The 21,292-nt window shown below is 48.7% G+C and overlaps 2 protein-coding genes and 1 non-coding gene across 12 annotated transcripts in view; 1 reads left to right on the top strand and 2 right to left on the bottom strand.

Moving 5' to 3' along the window:
* The window catches only part of Dnm2 (dynamin 2), a 102,251-nt gene extending 99,483 nt beyond the window's left edge, over window positions 1-2,768 (bottom strand). For 6 of the 10 annotated variants that reach the window (XM_045143062.1, XM_045143064.1, XM_045143063.1 and 3 more), the window contains exon 1: window positions 2,467-2,768. In XM_045143062.1, the coding sequence (XP_044998997.1) occupies window positions 2,467-2,627 (161 nt within the window). In that variant the 5' untranslated portion in view covers window positions 2,628-2,768. The remainder of the gene's footprint in view (window positions 1-2,466) is intronic. The other 4 variants (XM_045143056.1, XM_045143060.1, XM_045143057.1 and 1 more) reach the window with 1 other exon arrangement.
* A 5,129-nt stretch (window positions 2,769-7,897) lies between these two features.
* Window positions 7,898-18,782, bottom strand: Qtrt1 (queuine tRNA-ribosyltransferase catalytic subunit 1). The gene is made up of 10 exons (XM_004667457.3): window positions 18,540-18,782; window positions 18,137-18,205; window positions 17,907-18,045; window positions 14,410-14,488; window positions 12,921-13,036; window positions 9,800-9,938; window positions 9,522-9,597; window positions 9,323-9,432; window positions 9,158-9,245; window positions 7,898-9,071 (listed from the first exon to the last, which is right to left on the bottom strand). Exons 1-10 carry the CDS (start codon window positions 18,780-18,782, stop codon window positions 8,919-8,921), a joined length of 1,212 nt encoding a protein of 403 aa, XP_004667514.2. The 3' UTR covers window positions 7,898-8,918.
* LOC123459136 lies at window positions 15,233-15,369 on the top strand. Its single transcript, XR_006636045.1, has one exon. It is a non-coding gene; the product is annotated as a small nucleolar RNA SNORA2/SNORA34 family (small nucleolar RNA).
* Window positions 18,783-21,292: the final 2,510 nt, after the last annotated feature.

The following is a 21,292-nucleotide window of genomic DNA, read 5'->3' as shown; positions in this document are numbered from 1 at the left end:
AGTAATCTCAGCGCTGGGGAGGTGGAGACAAGATATCTGGCTAGCTAGACTAGACAAATCATCAAGCTCTGGGTTCAAATAAGACACTGCCTCAGTAAACAAGGCAGAAAGTAATCGAGGAAGCCACAAGCATATGCCTCCATACACATGCATGCACACACCCTCACAAACATAAGTGTGCCACACACATGCAAACTCACATACATGCACACCCCTCAAAAAAGTAGCTGAGGGGCTACAGAGATGGCTTAGCAGTTAAAGCACTTGCCTGCAAAGCCAAAAGGACCCAGGTTTGATTCCCCAGGACCCAGGTAAGCCAGATGCACAAGATGGCGCGTGCATCTGGAGTTTGTTTGCAGTGGTTGGAGGCCCTGGTGCGCCCATTTTCTCTATCTACCTCTCTCTCTTTCTCAAATAAAAAAAATTAATACTTTTTAAAAGTAGCTGATGCTAAATAAATAAATAGCATATGATGGGCTGCAGGGATGTCTTAACAGTTAAAGCATTTGCCTGCAAAGCCAAAGGACCCATGTTAGCCAAATGCACAAGGGGAGGGGGCACGCGTCTGGAGTGGCTGGAGGCCCTGGCGAACCCATTCTCTCTCTCCCTCTTTCTCTATCAAATAAATAAACAAATAAAAATCTGAAAAATAAAATAAAGTAACTGAAGCTTGCCAGTAACTTGCTTTGCAGCCCAGGCTAGCCTCAAACACCATCCTCTACATTAGCCTGAAATGATGATGCCCAGTTTGACAAGTCCCTTATGAGCTTCCTGGCTTATCTGTAAGATATAGATGGTGGTGACAATAACCCCCCACCTCACTTCATTAGAGGATTCAAGACACTGAGCCAAGATAGAGACCAGTGTGAGGTTGGCTTCATGAGTATTACCTCTCAAGACTGATAACAATAATAATGATATGATGGCCACAGCAAGGAGATGTTATCACTCTGTATGCACCCCATCACTAATGGGGGCACTTCCTGGGATGGACAACTGGCACAATAGGAGAAGCAGAAACTTAAGACATAGGGGGAAGGGAGACAGATGAATCAATGTTCCTCACCACTCACTTCCTGAAGCTCCTGGGAACAGGCTGCCTCCCAGATCTTGCAAATCAGGCAAAGAAACCCCAGCGCACAGATTTCAAAGAGGTTCTTCAATGGAGTTTTACTTTGAGGTGGGGTCTCATCTGGCCTAAGCTGACCTGGAACTCACTATGTAGCCCAGGCTGGCCTTCTCATAGGGATCCTCCTAACCTAGCCTCTGAAGTGCTGGGATCATGGAATGAGCCATACCAGGCCTTTCTCAATCTGTAAACTTGGGTCAACAAGGACCAGGAAAGACTCCAAGAGAGAATGTTCCTTCAAGGGTCTCATGTCAGCTCGGCGTGGTGACATACACCTTTTAGTCCCAGGACTCAGGAGGCAGAAGTAGGGGGATCACTGTGAGTTCGAGGCCACCCTGATATTACATAGTGAATTCCGGGCCAGAGACCCTGCCTCGGAAGAAAAAAAAAGGGGGGTCTCATGTCAAACTAAGACAAGGTTTGGCTTTCTTCTCCCTTCTACTCTCCAGTCGAGACAGGGCTTCTAGAGCAGTGACAGGCAGACAGTACTGAACAGATGGGTTCACTTGGAAAGGAGGAAGCAGCTTTTACTAAGTACCAAGTTCAAGAGAACCACACCAAGCGGGGCGTGGTGGCGCACACTTTTAATTCCAGCACTCAGGAGGCAGAAGTAGGAGGATCACAGTGAGTTCGAGGCCACTCTGAGACTACACAAAGTGAACTCCAGGTCAGCCTGAGCAAGAGCGAGACCCAACCTTGAAAGAAAACAAAGGGGGCATACCAAAGAAACTCCTATGGCAGTCCAGCTAGGCTAAGCAGACAGAGGGATTGCTAAGTCTGTGAGGGGCACATATGGGAGTCAGACAGCAGAGGTCACCCTGGATAACTAGCCAAACAACAGGGGACTTCCGGGTGGGTCTTGACAGATGGACAGCCAAATGGTGGCCAGTAAAGAAGGCATATCCAGAACAGGGCGGGGGAGAGGGAGCCAGCCAACCAAACAGCGGGACCGTTCCAGATAAATTAATAACCAGCCAGACTCAGTCAGTGCCCAGGTATGGCTCCCTAAACAGATGAAAAGAGGAGCCTATCCCTGACGGCAAACGTCAGTCACCCACGACAGCTAAGACCAGATGCACGACGAGGGGTCCACTGCACCTCTGGTCCAAACCTCACCTATCCAGGGTGATCACCCTCTTGTTGGGTGGGCATCCCAAAGCCTTGCAGAGAGCGCTCGGATTAAGGCGTCCCCTAGGGCCCGCCTCCCTGTCCCTGCCGCCGTGGCCCGCACGCAAGCGCCGCAGCTGCGCCGGCAGCGCAGGGCGCGCCATTCCCGTTCCGCCCTCCGCGCTCTAGGCCGACGCCCGCCGGCCCGACCGGACACGGCGCTCGCTCACCGGCCCACGAAGTTCTCGAGCACCGAGCTCTTTCCGGCGCTCTGGCCGCCCACCACGGCGATCTGCGGCAGGTCTAGGTGGCAGCTCTGGCCGATGGAGCTGAAGGCGTCCTGCAGCTTGTTCACCAGCGGAATCAGCTCTTCCATCCCGCGGTTTCCCATGGCGCCGGCAAGCGGCCTTCCCCTGGGCCTGAGCGGCCCCGCGCTCCTCGGCCCTGAGCTTCCCTGACCCTCAACGACCCGGCCCCGCGGTGTCTGCAGCCGTTGCTTCCTTGCCCGCCCGCCCGGGGCCTCGGCGCGACAACCCGTTCCCGGCTCGGACTCACGGTCGCCGCCTCATCCGGTTTTCAGGTGACACCCGAACCCGAGCGACCGCCCGCCCCGGAGCTGTTGCGTCCAAAGCTATCAGGCTACCTCGGATTGGCCGAACGCGCTGCCACTCGTCAGTGCAAGCCAATCAAAGCGAGGCATGGGCATAAACTGATTAAGACTGCCCTCTGTGAAGCATCCTGCAAGCTCCATTGGTTGCCAAACTGTCACTTTTGTGTAAGAGCCAATAGGAAAGGAAAGCGAGTTGTCAAGGCGGTTTCAGGAAGACTTGGCACCTCCGCCTACTAGGGAGACCCTTGGTTTTATTGGGCAAACAGAGAAATCAATCAACAAACATGGCCAATGAGCTTAGACATCAACTGACTTATCAACGCTACCTACCTAGTTCCCTAAAAATGTTCAATTGGCTTTTATAAATATCACTTGGTCCCTCTAACCAATAAGGTAAAAGGGGGTGGGTTTTAATGTCCCAATCTTTTTTCTAATTTTTTTGTTCATTTTTATTTATTTATTTGAGAGCGACAGACAGAGATAGACAGAATAGAGAATAGGCGCGCTAGGGCCTCCAGTCCCTGCAAACGAACTCCAGACGCGTGCGCCCCTTGTGCATCTGGCTAACATGGGTCCTGGGGAATCGAACCTCGAAATGGGATTCTTAGGCTTCACAGGCAACTGCTTAACCGCTAAGTCATCTCTCCAGCCCTCTCAATCTTTTTTTAAATCTTTAATTAATTAATTTTTATTTGACACAGAGAGAGAATGGTGGGCATTCTGGCATTCCAGGACCTCTAGCCACTGCAAACGAACTCCAGACACATGCACCACCTTCTGCATTTGGCTTACATAGAACCTGAAGAATTGAACCTTCGCAGGCAAATGCCTTAACCGCTAAGCCATCGCTCCAGCCTCCTCCCCAGCCTTTTTTTGGACATGGTCTCAAACTCGCAATTGGCAAACTCACGGTTATTCTGCCTCAGCCTCAGGAGTGCTGGGATTTTAAGCATATACTACCACGACGGGCCACTAACGTCTCTCTTAACTCTGAGAACTGTATCAATCAAAGGAATTCCCATTCTTATTGGTTTGTTATAATTTTAGACTTTTAAAATAGAATATACACTGTACTTGGGGAAGCCTAGCCCCTAGTGGTTGGACTAGCTTATTGTCATTTTTTTCTGAGTTTAAGGCACTAGAGAAAACAACTTGCTGATAATTGGTCCCCAGTTTGCAAACATGTTCTCGAAAAAGGCTCTCTCCTGTAACCATAGCACACTGGACGCTGACGCAGAGAATCACCAGGAGTTCGTGGCTAGCCTAGGCCACAAAATAAGTACTAGGTCAGTATAGGCTACAATGAGACCCTTCTTCAAACCTATATACCCTCGGTGGGGGTGGAGGGGAGGCTTCTCATGCACCTTGAGGTGAATTAAGATATAAAGTTTCCAAATGTAGCTCGTGACCCACTTTTTTATGGGGGGTTGTTTTTGGCAATGGGGTGCTGTAGATGGAATTCAGAAGCCTCGCCCATAGAAAGCAACACTATCACTACACTACAGCCTCAGCTTTAATTTTAGTCCAGGCTGACCTAGAATTCACTATGTAGTCTCAGGGTGGCCTCAAACTCAATGGTCCTCCTATCCCTGCCTCCCAAATGCTGGGATTAAAGGGTGCACTACCATACCTGGCCTTACATTTTTGAGAATGGGTCTTGCTGTAATCCAGACTGACCAGAACTTTCAGTCCTCCTACCTTGGCCTCCCCAAGTAGCTGGTACTATAGTTCTACACCAAGTCCCTATGGACCCACTTGGGGTGGGTAATGCTCCTAGGATGTCTCCGGCTCTTGTTCAACATCCTCAATCTTGTATGTGTGTGCATGTTGTCCATTGTGTGTGGACACAAATGTCCTCACATGTTCTTCCTCAGGAGCACTGTTCACCTTTGTCATTTTTTTTTTGGGGGGGGGGAGTTAACTTTTTTTTTTTGAAAGAGGGAGAGCGTGAGAATGGGCGTGCCAGGCCTTTGAGCCACTTCAAAAGAACTACACATGTGCCACCTTGTGCGTCTGGTTTACGTGGGTCCTAGGGAATAAAACTGAGGTCCTTTGGCTTTGCAGGCAAGGGCCTTCAAGGCTAATCCATGTCTCCAGCCCCATGTCTGTTCTTTCAAGGCAGGGTCTCACTTTAGCCCAGCTTGACCTGGAACACAATTTGTACCATCAAGCTGGCCTCAAACTCACAGCAATCTTCTTTCTTACCTCTGCGCCCAAGTGCTGAGATTTAAAGGCATTGGCCACCAGGCCAATTTTTTTTGTTCATTTTTATATATTTATTTGAGTGTGACAGAGAGAGAAAGAGACAGAGAGAGAGAGAATGAGAATGGGCACGCCAGGGCTTCCAGCCACTGCTAACGAACTCCAGACGCATGCGCCCCCTTGTGCATCTGGCTTAACGTGGGTCCTGGGGAATAAAGCCTTGAACCGGGGTCCTTAGACTTCACAGGCAAGCACTTAACCGCTAAGCCATCTCTCCAGCCCTGGTTCTCTATTCTTGAGAGCCTATACTAGCTGGTCAGAGGCCCAAATTATTTGTCTCCACCTCCCCAGGGCAGGGGAGTGCCATCACACTGAGCAATTTTACATGGGTTCACTTTATGAAGTCTAGTCCCATTTTGAAGCTTTCATTCATTTTTTTTAAAAACAGGGTCTTCTGTATCCCAGGATAGCCTCAAATTACAATGTAGCCTGATCCCCCAGCTTCTACCCCCCAAGAGCTGGGATTACAGGTGTGGGCCACTACACTCAACCTGGATCTTTTAAAATATACAATGAAACCCAAGAACACACTCCCTAATGGAAGAATTCATAGAACCACTATTGTGCAGGCAAAGTTGGATGTCCTAGGCAGTGGAACCATCTTATCATTATCAGTTTATTTGGCAGGTGTGTTCATGGGTTCACATATGCCACCTGGACCAGCAGGCTTTGCATGCAAGCACCTTTAACCACTGAGCCGTCTCCTCAGCTGTGTGTGTGTGTGTGTGTGTGTGTGTGTGTGTGTGTGTGTGTGTACGCAGGCCACTCAGTATCGGTGGAGGTCGCAGAGCAGCCTCAGCAGGTCAGTGCTCACCTTCCATCTTGTTCACTGCTGTACTCAGTAAGCTAGCTGACCCATGAGCATCAGAAGTCTCCTGTCTCCACCTACTTCCCTTCTCCATTTCCCTTCTTACCACAGGCACACTGGGATTGTAACTCCTGCTACCTGACCAGCTTTACATGGATTTTGAAAATCTGAGCTTGGGTCATCAGGCTTTCTCAGCAAGCACTATACCACTAAGATGTCTCCGTAGCCCCAAAACTGTCTTTAAGTTGTGTTTTTTGTTTTTCAAGGTAGGGTCTCACTCTAGCCCAAGCTGACCTGGAATTTACTATGTAGCCTGGAACTAATGGCAATCCTCCTACCTCTGCCTTTTATGTATTGAAACTTTACCCTCAATGTGATGGGATTAATAAAGACACAGCCCTCAAAAACAGAAGTACCAAGCGTGGTGGTACACACCTTTAATCCCAGCACTTGGAAAGCAAGAATAGGAGGATCACCAAGAGTTCAAGGCAAACGTGAGACTACATAATAAATTCCAAGTTAGCTTGGGCTAGAGTGGCTATCCCTGACCCACAGTGCCTGCCACTACCTACACAAGACCAGTATAATAGGAGGAAAATATGATGACATCAAAGTAAGACAGACTGATTGATAGGGAGAAGGGATATGATGGAAAGTGGACTTGTGAAGGGGGAAGGGGGGGAGGGAATTATCATGGCTTATTGTGTATAATTATAGAAGTTGTCAATAATAAAAATAAAAGAACCCCCACCCCAAAAAACAGAATTGATGCCTGTGTAGGATAGAAGCCCCCCAACACACATACAGAAGCACACAAACTGGCATAATGGCTCACAACTGTAATCCTAGCACTCAAGAGGCTGAGATAAGATTGTTGGAAACTTGAGGCAAGCCTGGGGTACATGATACCTTGTCTGGGGGGGGGGGGGAACAAAACCCCATGATTGTGACACACACCTTTAATGCCAATACTTGGGAGGCAGAGGTAGGAGGATCAGTGTGAGTTTGAGGCCAGCATGAACTACAAAGTGAGTTCCAGATCAGCCTGGGCTAGAGTGAGACCCTACCTCTCAAAAAAAAAAAAAAAAAAGAATAAATAAGAGACTGGGGGTGATGGCTCAGTGAATAAAGCACTTGCAGCACAAATAGACCAGTGCTTGGATCCCCAACACTCATGTGCATGCTGGGTAGGTGAGGCAGCCACCTGCAATCCCAGTACACTGGAGGTAGAGACGGGATCCCTGAGGCACCTGAAGTGCTGGGCTCAAGTGAAAGACTCTGGTTCAGTACAAAAAGTGGAGAGAGACTAAGGCACACGATGTCAACCTGTAGCTGACACACAAGCACACACAGGAGGCTGTCCATCCACACATTAAAAAGTAAATTTGTGCTAGAAGGTCTGGAGTTGAAAGTCAGTCGTAGAGTGTATGCCAAACTTGTGTGTCCCTGGGTTGAATCCCTGGCACATGGGCACACACAAACACAAAAAGAAAACAGTGCCATCTGCCATGTTGCTCCTGTTATTGGCATAAGCTTACTCACAGCTATACTGAACTATGAACCTACTGAGTTAAGGCTGAGAGCCAGAGCAGCAAAAGCAAGCTGTCCCTTCTTAGTTAGATGTAAGTGGTTTCTTCCAGGGTGGCTGGAGGCTTGGGCCACAGGAGAAAGCTACATCTAATATACTAGGTGTGTCTAGGAATACCCAATTACTCTGCTGTTGCCCTGGTCACAGGTGTGGTTTTTTTTTGGGGGGGGGTATTTTGTTTTGATTTGTTTTTTTAAGTCAGGGTCTCACCATATAGGCCTAGATGGCCTGGAACATGGAACTTGTTAGGTAGACCAGGCTGTCCTTGAACCTGCAGCAATACTCCTGCCTCTCTCCCAAGTTCTATTTATTTATTTATTTGATTGATTGATTATTTGACAGAGAAAGAGGGAGAGGGTGGGGGAGAGAGAGAATATGAATGGGCGCGCCAGGGCCTCCAGCCACTGCAAATGAACTGCAGACACATTCGCCCCCTTGTACATCTGGCTAATATGAGTCATTTGGCTCTGTGGGCAAATGCCTTAACTGCTAAGCCATCCCTCCAGCCCTCTCCCAAGTTCTAAAACTACAAGCATGCATATGCATCACCATGCCCTGTGAAATATTCTCTTCTGCTCTCTCCCTTTTCTCTCCCACCTCTCATCTCTTCTTCTTCACTCTCCTCTCTACTCTTTGAGACAGGGTCTCCAGGCTGGCCTCAAACTTTCTGTATAGCTGAGAATGATCCTGTACTTCTGATCCTTAGGTCTCAATCTCTCATATGTCGGAACTACAGGTGTGCACCACCAGGACCAGTTTTTGTTTTTTGATTTTGTTTTGTTTTTCCGAGGTAGGGTCTAATTAACTATGTACTCTCAGGGTGGCCTCGAACTCAAGGTGATCCTATCTCTGCCTGTGGAGTACTGGGATTAAAGGCATGCACCACCATGCCCGGCCAGGCCCAGTTTTATGTTGTGCTGGGGAATTGAAGTCAGCACACACTGCCCACTGAGCCATAACCTTAGTCTCTTGTCTTTTTTTCCTGGAGGTAGGGTCTTGCTGTAGCCCAGGAGGACCTGGAATTCACTATGTAGTCTCAGACTGGCTTCAAACTCAGAGATCCTCCTGCGTCTGCCTCCTGAGTGGAGGGGGAGTGGGGGGGCGGGGGGGATTAAAGGTGTGCGCCACCACACCTGGCTCTCTCTTTCTCTTCCCTGTCTCTGTACTGGGGTGGCACTTAGGGCCTCCCCATGCTAAGCATACACTCTACCACTGAGCACTGACCCCAACCTCCACCCATATGGCTACTCCTTCCTGTCAGTAGGAGACAATCCAACTGCAGTGACTGGGGCCAAAAAGTGGATACAGGCCCCTCCCCAAGGACATATAAACAAATGGCATTAGGTTAACAAATAAAAAAACAAAACTGCTGCATTATCTCCCAGCCCTCAGCCTCCCTCTCTCCCACACCAGGTCATTCCAGGGTGATTCCCACAGAAGCCAGGGCTTCAACCGCCCAGGTGGGGCAGAGGGAGTGGTCCCCATACATGGTCCGCATGAAGTTCCGCACAAAGTCAGGGAAGCGCTTCTCCACGATGCTCCTCCGCATGGCATTCATCAGCTGCAGCTGGTGGGGGGGAGGGGTGTCTCAGCACCAGAACCACGCCCTCCACCCACCCCAATCAGGTTCCCCCACTGCCATCCTGGGCCCACCTGGTAGGCGATGTTGTGCACTGTAAGATGGTGCAGTGCGGCAGTGTTGTCGCTGTGCAGCAAGGCATGTAGGAAAGCTCGGCTGTGCCTGTGGGTCAGCAAGTGGCAGCTGAGCAGGGCCTGTCCCCGTCCCTCTCATTCCTGTCCCCAATTTTTATCACCTACTTCTGGCAGGTAGGGCAGGGACATTCCCGGTTTATGGGAGCAAAGTCTTTGGCATACTGCTTCTTCTTCAACTGCAGGTTCCCAGTGGGCACAAGGGCGGAGCCAAAGCGCTGGAGACAGGACAAGGGAGGGCAGGGTCATCAGAGTCTTCACCCTCCACCCCCCCCCTCCACCCAGCTATCCCTGCCCAGGGCCTCACCGCTGTGCGTGTGGGGTACACACAGTCAAACATGTCACATCCAAGAGCCACGCAGACCACCAGATCCGTGGCATAGCTGGGGGTGTAGCCACAGAAAGAGAGGAGCAGAAAGCCTGAAGACCTACGGTGAGCTTCCCAAGCTACCACTCCACCCCGAACTGGATATTTCCTCAGAACCACCCTCAGTGCAGCCAGGTCTTCCTTAGGCCCCTCTCCCACCAACATCCGGGCTGTAGCCTTCTCCATAGGCCCCACCAAGAGGGGGGGTCTCAACATACCCGACCCCCATCAGGTATCGTGGCTTGTCCTTAGGCAGCATGGAGGTACTCAACGCCACCATCTTCCAGAACTGGGCCTTGCTCTCACCCCCACTCAGGCCACCGATTGCAAAGCCAGGCACATTCCTCTTGGTCATCTCTGAGGGTACAGATGGTCCCAGCTTAGCGTTTGACTAAGGATTTTGTGGCTTCCAAAAGGTTTGAGTATATGCATACAACAATTCTGCTTTTCTCTCTCACAGTACTCAGTAAACTTCATGACAGGTGGCACTTTATAATAAGAGAAGCTTGGACCCACGCAAGGGGGTCCACTCTAATCCCAACACAAAGGAGGGTGAGGCTGGAGGACCATGGGGAGGACTACATAGTGAGATCATTTCAAAGGAATGCAAAGCAGAAGAGAAGGGAAAAGACAGTAGAAAAGGGAGGCTAAAGAAGAAAGTGAGGGCTGGCGATATTGCCTAGCGGTTAGGGCATTTGCCTGCAAAGCCCAGTTTAATTCTCCAGGACCCATAAAAGCCATATGCACAAGGGGGTGCATGCATCTGGAGTTCATTTGCAGTGGCTGGAGGCCCTGGCCGGCCCATTCTCTCTTTTTCTCTCTCAAATAAATATATAAATAAAATATATTTAAGAAAAGAGAGAGGAAAGGGAAAGAGAGAAAAGGAAGATAAGAGAAGGGAAGAAAAGGATATAAAGAGGGGAAGGAAGGAAAGAGTAGAGAAGCCAGGTGTGGTGGTATATACCTTTAATCTCACCATTTGGGAGGCAGAGGTAAGAGGATCTCTATGAGCTTGAGGCCAGACTGAGACTACAGAGTGAGTTCCAGGTCACCCTGAAGTACACTGAGACCCTACCTCAAAAAAACAAGGGAGCATCAAACTGCCCAGTAAGCACTTCTCTTGATATTCATATCCATATATTGATACTCTCACTTTTGATTAGAGAACCGTTTCTTTTCAGATAGCAGTGACCTTGGGATGACTCAGAAGGCACAATGGTGCTAAGAAGTGATAGAGTGCTCAGCACTGCAATATCTCTATCACACCTTCCAAGGCTCAGGATACATTGTGGAAGAGGTGGCAGAAAGAATGTAAGAGCCAAAGGAAGGGTAGGACTCCTTACAACATGCTCCCCCAGACACAAAATGGCCTGGATATCCATGCCCTCACAGTGCCTGACACTACCTACACAAGACCATCATAATAGGAGGAAAAAATCATGACATCAAAATAAAAGAGAGACTGATTGAGAGGAGGAGGGGATATGATGGAGAGTGGAGTTTCAAAGGCAAAGTGGGGGGAGGGAGGGAATTACCATGGGATATTGTTTACAATCATGGAAGTTGTCAATAAAAAATAGTAATAAAAAATAAACTAAAAAGAAAGAAGGAAACATCTGTGCAGGGTGACATGAGGGGACTACACAAAAGTGAAATGTACCTCTCCTTCATCCTCAGGAAAAAGAGCCTTTCATGGTCCTTACAAGGAACGGAAGGAGAGAAGGGAGCAGATGAAGGATGCTGTGGTGGGGTCAGCTGTTAATGAGTGCTATGAATGGCAGCCCAGCACACTGAAAAGTGCTGCCCCATGTGCCCATCGCTGGCACGTCACCCCAGGCGTGGCCCTCTCCCCTGCTGCTGTATAACCTGCTGCTTATATACTGGGTTGTATAGCTCAATGCCTGGGTCCATTGCCAGCTCTGCCACACCAAAGCTGGCAGGCCTGGGGTAAGTGGTATGATATTTCTATGCCTCAGTTTCTCCATCTATAGCCTCCGAAGTGTCCCAAGAGTTCAGTTATCAAGACTCAATCTGGGAACAGCATTTATTTGGCAGTGTCTAGTGCATACAAAAGAACTGCGAGGGAGTCAGACATGGTGGCATATGCCTTTAATCTCAGCACTCAGGAGTCTGAAGTAAGAGGATTACCATGAGTTCAGTTCAAGGTCAACCTGGGCTATAGACTGAGTTCCAGGTCAGCCTGACCTACAGCAAGACCCTGCCTCAAAAAATAAAAACAATGAAGAGGCTGGGTGTGGTGGTGTACACCTTTAATCCCAGCGCTCAGGAGGCAGAGGTAAGAGGATCGCTGCTGTGAATTCAAGGCCACTTGATTCTACATAGTAAATTCTAGGTATACCTGGGCTAGAGCAAGACCCTACCTTAAAAGAAAAAAAAAATTATATATAGGGGGGTGGAGGGAAGGAGGGAGGGAAATGAATCAAGAATCTGGGCGTGGTGGTACACACCTTTAATCCCAGCCCTAGGGAGGCAAAGGTAGGAGGATCACTGTGAGTTCGATGCCACCCTGAGACTACAGAGTGAATTCCACATCAGCTTGAGCTACAGTGAGACCCTACCTCAGGGAAAAAAAAAAAAAGAATCATGAGCTATTTATTTATTGTATTTGTTGTCTTGTTTTTTTTCAAGGTAGGGTCTTACTCCAGCCCAGCTGACCTAGAACTCACTATGTAGTCTCAGAGTGGCCTTGTACTCACAGCGATCCTCCTAACTCTGCCTCCCAGGTGCTGGGATTAAAGGTGTGCGCCACCACGACCAGTTTATGAGCTATTTATTTGTGTGTGTGCTGTGCGTGTGTGCTTATGTCTGTGGGTCCACATATGTGAGGGTGTGCCTGCATGTGTGTATATGAGTGTACAGGCCAAAGGACAACCTCAGATGTCATTCCTCAGGTGGCATTCACCTGTTCTTTGAGACAATGTCTTGCACTGGCCTAGAGCTTAACAAGTAGTTTAGACTGGCTGGCCAGCAAGCCCCAGGAAGACACTTTTCCCAACCTCCTCAGCACTACATTGCAGGCACATGCCACCATACCCAGTGTTTATGTGGGTACTGGAGGTCAAACTCAGGTTCTCATACTTGCAAGGCAACCACTTTACTAACTGAGCCATCTCCCCAGGCCTCCATGACCTATCTGAATTCCTTCATTCTCCAGATACATTCCGAGGCATTTCACCTCAGAACCTACCTCTTCCATGCCTTCAACTCACAGCATGTTTGCTCACTAACAAACACTGCTGAAGCATGCACTGTGCCTGACACCTATGGGAGCCTCAGTAAAGGATAGAGAAGCCCCAGTCCTGCAGCTCACAGCTGTACCTTTAAGACAGGTGGCCCGCAGATCCGTATCCAGCCCGCCCTGGATGATGGCGAAGAGGTTCTGCCTGTCTGGCTGTTGATGGGCTGCAATACACCGGTCCAGCCAGCGAACTGACCTGCAAGAGGGACCAGACTGGGGTTGGGGAGATGCTGATGAGGTAAGAATGCATGGGCAAAGCATGGTGGCATACGCCTTTAATTGCAGCACTGGGAAGGCAGAGGTAGGAGGATGGCCACGAGTTTGAGGCTAGGTTGAGACTGCATAGTGAATTCCAAGTCCATCTGGGATAGAGCAACACCCAACCTTGAAAAGCCAAAAATAATAAATAATAAAAGAATGCAGGCTGGAAAAACGGCTTAGCGGTTAAGGCGCTTGCCTGCAAAGCGTAATGACCCAGAAGCTATGTAAGCCAGATGCACAAAGTGACACGTGCACAAGATGACACGAGTCTGGAGTTCGACTGCCATGGTTAGAGGTGCTGGCACACCAATTACCTCTCTCTCTCTTACATGCTTTCTCTCTCATAGTAAAATAAGATTTTATCTGGGGCTGGAGAGATTGCTGAGCAGTTAAGGTGCTTGTCTGCAAAGCCGAAGGACCCAGGTTCTATTCCCCAGGACTCACATAAGCCAGATGTACAAGATGGCTAAGTGTCTGGATTTCCTTTGCAGTGACTAAAGACTCTGGTGCTCCCATTCTCTCTTTGTATATCTGCCTTTCTGTCTCTTTCTCTCTCACTCACTCATTCAAATAAGTAAATTAAAAAAAAATTATCTATGTATTTGAACTTATTTACCACTGGACTTAAAAAACAAAAACAAAGGAAAGCCAGGTGTGGTGGTGCATGCCTTTAATCCCAGCACTTGGAAGGCAGAGGTAGGATTACAGTGAGTTCAAGGCCATCCTGAGACTACACAGTGAATTTAAAATAATAATAATAATAATAATAATAAAACCAAAAAAGAAGAGAAAAGAAAACATGCATTGGGGCTGGAGAGATGGCTTAGTAGTTAAGATGCTTGCCTGAAAAGCCAAGGAACTTCAGTTGGATTCCCCAGGACCCACATAAGCCACATGTACAATGTGGTGCATGCATCTGAAGTTCATGTGCATTGACTGGAAGCCCTGGCATGCCCATTCTCTCTCTCTCTCTCTGCCTCTTTCCCTCTCTCAAATAAATAAAAAAAGAAGAAAAAGAAAAACAAGCATGTGGGCTGCATAAGCATGAGGACCCAACCCCTAGCACACGCCTGAAAAGCAGAGCACGGCTAGGCATGCCTGCAACCCCAGCTCTGAATGGGAAGGAGGATTGCTGGGGCTTCGTGTTCAGTGACTGTAACTCCCAAAATAACTGTAGTTCCAGAATTAGTGAGAGACTGTCTCTAGGAAATGAGGCAGGAAAGGGATAGAGGAGGTCACTCTTGAACTGGGATCACGAAAGTGAGTCAAAGCTGCCTGATTCCCCCCTCAACATTCACATACACACACCTTTCCATGGCCTCCTCTACACGTGGGCCTGTCACAGTGCTGCTGACCACATCATCCAGTTGCATGATGATGTCTGAGCCTAAGGGTGACAAGAGGGCATCTGGTGATCCCAATATGCCATGCAAGCATGAGTACCAAGAGTTCAGATTCCCAAAACCCATATAATCCCAGCACTTCTATGGCAAGATGGAAGGTGGAGACAGATTCCCCAGAAGCTCACAGGCCAGCTGACCTGGTGTTTGTAGCAAAAAACAAGGTAGCCAAGCTTGGTGGCACACGCCTTTAATCCCAGAACTTGTAAGACAGAGGTAGGAGGGTCACTGTGAATTCAAGGCCAACCTGGTACTACTACTAAGTTCCAGGTCCACCTGGGCTAGAGTGAGCCCCTACTCAAAAAACAAAACTAAACAAACAACAAAAAAAATATAGTTGGCCATGGTGGCTCCACACTTTTAATTTCATCACTTGAGAGCCCGAGGTAGGATCACCATGAGTGTTCCAGGTCGCTCTGGGCTAGAGTGAGACCCTGCCTCAAGCCCCCCTGATCTAAAAAATAAAAAAGATAGAGGAAAAAAGAAAGGAGACTGCCAGGCATGATAGAGCTTGCTTGTAATCCCAACATGTAGGAAGTGGAAGAAACATGAACGTGAGATCTCTAAAAAAATCTAGGTGTGCCGGGCATGGTGGCACACGCCTTTAATCCCAGCACTCCAGAGGCAGAGGTAGGAGGATTTTTGTGAGTTCAAGGCCAACCTGAGACTACATAGTGAATTCCAGGCTGGCCTGGGCTTGAGTGAGACTCTACCTCAAAAAACACACACACTTGGCCCTGAATCAAGGCCGGCAGTTGGCTGAAGCTGTTGGTTTCAAGCAGGAGCCTAAAGAAATGTCTTTCTATGGTCTGTTGGCCATTTCAGAAATTTGGAAATGCAATGGTCAATTCATTAGAAAGAAACATCTGGCTGGGTGTGGTCACCATTCTCTGATCCAGCACTTGTAAGGCTGAGGCAGGGATTGAGAGTTTGAGGATAGTCTGGGCTATATACTGAGACCCTGTCTCAGAAAAATAGCCAAAGAAACAGCTGAGTTGTGGGTGATAAGTGTGGGTCAACAAATTAAACTTTAATTTTATTTACTTGCAAGCAGAGAGAGATAGAAGAGGGAGGGAGGGGGAGAGAGAGAAGGAAGGCAGGCTAGGGCTGCTAGCTGCTGCAAATAAACTTGAATGCATGCTCAAAAAAAAAAAAAAAAGAAAAAAAAAACACACACACACACACACAAAAATCAAGGAGTGGGACTGGAGAGATGGCTCAACAGTTAAGGTGCTTGCCTAAAAAACCTAAGCACCTGGTTTGACTCCCCAGTACCCATGTAAAGCCAAATACACAAGATGGTGCATGTGTCTGAAACTCACATGCAGTAGCTAAAGCCCTGGTTCTCTCACTCTCTCTCAAAAAAAAAAAAAAAAAAAAATTCAAAGCATGGAGCTGAAGAGACAGCTTAGCAGTTAAGGTGCTTGCCTGCAAAGCCTAATGACCCAGGTTAGATTCTCTAGTACCCAAATAAGCCAAATGCACAAGGTGACACAGGCATCTGGAGTTTGTAATGGCAAGAGGCACCTAATCTCTTTCTCGCTCTCTGCTTACAAATAAATATTTTTTAAGAGGGGGACTGGAGAGATTGCTCAGTAGTTAATGTCACTTGTTGCAAAGCCTAAAGGTTGAAGCTCAATTACTCATATAAAAACAGATGCACAAAGTGGTGCGTGTGTCTAGAGTATATTTGCTGCAGCAGGCCCTAATAATGCCCAATTCTCTCTCTTTCCTTCTCCCTGTCTCAAATAAATTAATATTTGAGCTGGAGAGATGGCTCAGTGATTAAGGCACCTGCCTGCAAAGCCTAACAACCCAGGGTTCAATTCCCCAGTACCCACATAAAGTCAGATGCACAAAATGGTTCATGTGGGCTGGAAAGATGGCTTAGCAATTAAGCCACTTGCGTGAGAAACCAAAGGACCGAGGTTCAGTTCCACAGGACCCACATAAGCCAGTTGCACAAGGTGGCACATGAGTCTGGAGTTTGTTTGCAGTGCTGGAGGCCTTGGCGTGCCCATTCACCCTCTCTTTATCTGCGCCTCTCTCTCTCTCTCTCTCTCTCTTTCAAATAAATAAAAATTAAAATTAAAAAAGTGGTTCATGTATTTGGAGCTTTCAACAGGTAGAAGATCTGGCACGCACATTCTCATTCATATTCTCTCTCTCTTTGGAAATAAAATACTTAAAAAACAATAAATGGGGCTGAAGAGATGGCTTAGCAGTTAAGGTGTTTGTCTACAAAGCCAAAGGACCTGGGTTTGATTCCCCAGGACCTAGATGCACAAGGGAGTACACACGTCTGGAGTTTGTTTGCAGTGGCTGGAGGCCCTGGCACACCCATTCTCTCTCTTTCTTAAGTAAATAAATAAAAATAAAATAAAAATTTTATTATTTATTTTATTTTTTGTGGTTTTTCAAGGTAGGATCCAGTCTAGTCCAGGCTGACCTGGAACTCACTATGTAGTCTCAGGGTGGCCTCGAGCTCACTGTGATCCTCCTACCTCTGCCTCCCAAGTGCTGAGATTAAAGGCGTGCGCCACCACGCCTGGCTATTAAAGTAAAAAGTTTTTAAAAAACAATAAATGTGAGTCGGGTGCATTGTTAAGTTAAAAGGAGATATAAAGGGAAGAGAAAGGAAGGGAGGGGTGTACTTAATAGGTTGGTATTGTATATATGTAAGTAGAATGATTGACATGGGAAGGTAATATGATGGAGAATGAAATTTCAAAGGGGAAAGTGCGGGGGGGGGGTGTTTATTACCATGGGATAATCATGGAAAATATTAATAAAAATTGTGAAAAGATAAAACAATAATAATAATAATAATAAATTAAAAAATGGGAACCTTGTGAACAAACAAACAAAAAACCAAAACAGGGCTGGAGAGATGGCTTAGCCATTAAGACGCTTGCCTGTAAAGCCAAAGAACCCAGGTTTCATACCCACGTAAGTCAGATGCACAAGGTGATACATGTGCCTGGAGTTTGAAGTGACTGGAGGCCCTGTTGCACCCATTCCCTCTTTCTGTCTGCCTCTATCTCTCTCTCATTCATATAAACAAACATTTTAATTAAAACAAAAAAAGGGGGGGCTGGAGATGATGGCTTGGCGGTTAAGGCATTTGCCTGCGAAGCCAAAAGGACACCGGTTCAATTCCCCAAGACTCACGTATGTACATGGTAGTGCATGTGTCTGGAGTTCATTTGCAGTGGCTAGAGGAACTGGTGCACCCATCACTCACACACACACACTCACACACTCTCTCATAAAAATAAATAATCCTCCATGCCCATTGGGCAAAATCCAGAAGCAAAGCTGGAGATCAAGTCCCCGGAGGGACAAGGCCTCCTCACCACCACCACTACAGACCAGTGAAGGGGCAGCACCCAGCCCTGCGCTCACCCAGAGCGTTCTGGATCTCCACCGACCTCTCAGGGCTCAGAAGTGTCTCCTCGCCGTCGTAGGGGGAGCGGAAGCGGACGCCCTCCTCAGTCACCTCAGACAAGGACACCAGGGACACCATCTGGAAGCCGCCGCTGTCCTAGGGGAACCCCGCCGAGGGGCAGTCGGGAGGTGGAGACCGGGCACTTTCACCCACACAGAAGCGTCTTTGAACCCTAACCCCAACTCACCGTCAGCAGGTTGTGGGGCCAGCTCATGAAGCCGTGAAGTCCCTGGGCTTTCTGGATGAGCTCAGGGCCCTGCGGGGAGAAAGACACTGGTTATGGGTTCACTTTGCGGGCCGCTGTTTTCTTGAGGCAGGGTTTGACTCTAGCCCAGGCCGAGCTGGAAATCATCTGCAACCCCAGCTGGCTTCGAACTCAAATGCGGGCTGCACCAGCGGCTCGCGGGCGGGCGGACGCGCGCAACCCCACGCCCGGCAGCAGCCCGGCTCCCCAGGCGGGCGGCCGGCGCCCGCGGCGCGTCTGCGGGTGGGCTCTGACCCGCGGCACGAGCCCGGGTCGTGACCGCTTCTGGGTGTCGGTGGAGGGCTCCTCCGCGCCTCGAGGCGCCTCCCGGGACGCATCCACCCACCGGCCTCAAACCCAGATGGTAGGTGTTGCCCAAGCAGATGCGGCAGCCCAGGGCGTCCAGCTGCTCGGCTGTGATACCCTTCATGGTGGCCTGCGTGCCCACGGGCATGAACACCGGAGTGGCCACCGATCCGTGAGGCAGCCGCAGCTCTCCCGCCCTGGCTCTGGAGCGACTGCATTCGGCCACGAGCCGCAGAATCCGCGGGGCCGACTCCAGCGAGCCCTGGCTGCCGGCCGCCGCCATCGCTGCTCCTGGAACACGTGGCCTACGGGCAGTGGGCGGCGCCATGCTGGTCAGAATCACGTGATGGGGGCGTGGCGCACCGAGGGGAAGTGTCAGGCAACCATAGCAACGGCCTCCAGCGCGCTCCTCCCATCTAGGCGTCCAGTTCTCTGGCTTTTGGTGTGGGTTGATCCTGACAGCAAAATTGTTCATAATGGAGCTGGGAAAATGCTTCAGTGCTTAAAAGGGCTTGTTTGCAGACCCTGCCAGCTCGGGTTCAATTCCCCAGTCACCCACGTAAGCTGGACTCAAAAAGTGGCACGCAAAGATCTGGTCCTTTTCCTGGGCAAGAGACGTTGGCATAACACATGCACATAAAGTGAGACCCTACCTCGAAAATAAATAAATGGGGAAAGCACGCTTTTAATCCCAGCACTACGGAGGTTCAGGTAAGAGAATCGCTGTGCGTTTAAGAACATCGTGGGCTACAGAGTGAATTCCAAGTCAGCCTGAGGTAGAGTGAAACCCTACGTGGTTGGGCAGGGAGGGAAGAAAACGGGAGGGAAAGAAAATATATGGCGAATCATGCTACCTTCCCATAAGACTGTGTGATAACTGAGTGAACAGCACAGGTGTGGGGTAGGAGCTGGCTCGTGAGTCAGTACTTTCTGTGAAAGCACGAGCTTCAGCTCCCTCGCAGCTGAGGAAAACACTTGGTATGGCTGCGAATGCCTGTAACTTCAGCGCTGAACGGGACAGAGACAGGGGGATCACTGTGCTCCTTGGTCCAGGTCCACTGAGAAACTCCGTATCAGGTTTAAAAAAAAAAATAATAGAGGGGGACTGGAGAGATGGCTTAGCGGTTAAGGCGTTTGCCTGCAAAGACAAAGGACCTCGGTCCAATTCCCCAGGACCCATGAAAGCCAGATGCACAAGGGGGCGCACATGTCAGGAGTTCGATTGCAGTGGCTGGAGGCCCTGACAAGCCCATTCTCTATCTCCCTTCTCTCAAATAAATAAAGTTTTAAAAAAAGGAAGAAAAACCATAGAGGACACCTGCAGACATTTGCATGGCTCTGCACAAAGCCCGCACACACACGCACATACACACACACTAAAATTAAGGACAGATGTACTGACTGCTATGCTATACATCTTCATGGTCCCTGACCCTGGCTTTTTTTTTTTTTTTTTTTGAGGTAGAGTTTCACTGTAGTCCAGGCTGACCTGGAATTCACTCTGTAGTCTCAGGGTGGCCTCGAACTCACTGTTATCTTCCTACCTTTGCCTCCTGAGTGCTGGGATTAATTTGTCATCTTGTTCATTCAGAGGCTAGTAAGCTAGAAAGAAGGTATAAAGGGAATAGGATGGAGGGGGACTTAATAAGTTGGTATTATATATATGTAAGTAGAACAACAGATTAATGAGGGTGAAAAGGCCTAAATGAGGTCAGAGGAAGAGATTGAGTAAAGCAAAGGTGGAGGGAGGGCTAATCAAAATCCAAGAGGATATAATTGAGTCATATGGAAACCTACTTTTTTGCACAGGAGCCATAGATTGTTGCTAGAGATTTTTCAGTGCCAGGGATAGGATACCTTCCAGTGCCAGGGAGATCCATGATGCTCCCAAAACATTTCAGGCCATTGCTGAGGCCCTTGGTTTCCTACCAGGAATAGATGCTAAGACCCTATTGCTGAAGACTCCACATGCTAGGGCGGCAAGGTCACTGAGAAATCCTGCTGGAACTGAGCTGATAACCTCCTCCATGTAGACCAGGGGACAGAAGCTGGAAGAAACCATTCTGCATGCAGTTCAATGGTAGAGAGAGAAATCACCAGTGCAGATACCCAACAGTGGACACTGCAAGCCTTATATTTGGCCAACCAGGCCAAATGAGCCAATAGTGGCATGTCTGTTATGGGGGAAACCAACCACTCTCTAATTGGACTGGGGGCCCACTCCATGGGAGGGAATACATTCCTGATACTGAAAACCTACAACAGGGTAGTCATGAGCCCTAGGGGTGTAATGTCTGCTGCTATCTGGCTAAATGTATATACTATGCTCACCAAACTGCCCAATAAGCACTTCTCTTAATGTTCATACCCATATATTAATGCTATTCACACTTTTGATTAGAGAAGCCTCTTTTCAGGTGGCAGTGACCATGGGATAGCTCAGAAGGCACCATGGTGCTGAGAAAAAGTGACAGAGGAATGTACAGCACTGAAATATCTCAATCACACCTTCTATGGCTCAGAGTCCATTAGGGAAGAAGTGGCGGAAAGAATGTACGAGCCAAAGAAAGGGTAGGACTCCATACAACATGCTCCTCCAGACACAAAATGGCCTGGATATCCAAGACCTCACAGTGCCTGACACTACCTACATAAGACCATCATAATAGGAGGAAAAGATGATAACATCAAAATAAAAGAGACTGATTAGCCAGGTGTGGTGGTGCACACCTTTAATCCCAGCACCCAGGAGGCAGAGGTAGAAGAATCCCTGTGGGCTTGAGGCCACCCTGA

The sequence above is a fragment of the Jaculus jaculus genome, chromosome 2 (genome assembly GCF_020740685.1).
Source record: "Jaculus jaculus isolate mJacJac1 chromosome 2, mJacJac1.mat.Y.cur, whole genome shotgun sequence".
NCBI lineage: Eukaryota > Metazoa > Chordata > Mammalia > Rodentia > Dipodidae > Jaculus > Jaculus jaculus.
This window is presented reverse-complemented; position numbering and strand designations above follow the sequence as displayed.

Coding starts and splice junctions, on each gene's coding strand:
- Qtrt1 (XM_004667457.3), bottom strand. CDS start 18,782: ATGGCGGCGGCCGGCAGCCAGGGCTCGCTGGAGTCGGCCCCGCGGATT. Junction 13,037..14,409: donor GTAGAGGAGGCCATGGAAAG/GTGTGTGTATGT, acceptor TCCCTCTTGCAG/GTCAGTTCGCTGGCTGGACC. Junction 9,939..12,920: donor GCGGGCCACCTGTCTTAAAG/GTACAGCTGTGA, acceptor CTGTACCCTCAG/AGATGACCAAGAGGAATGTG.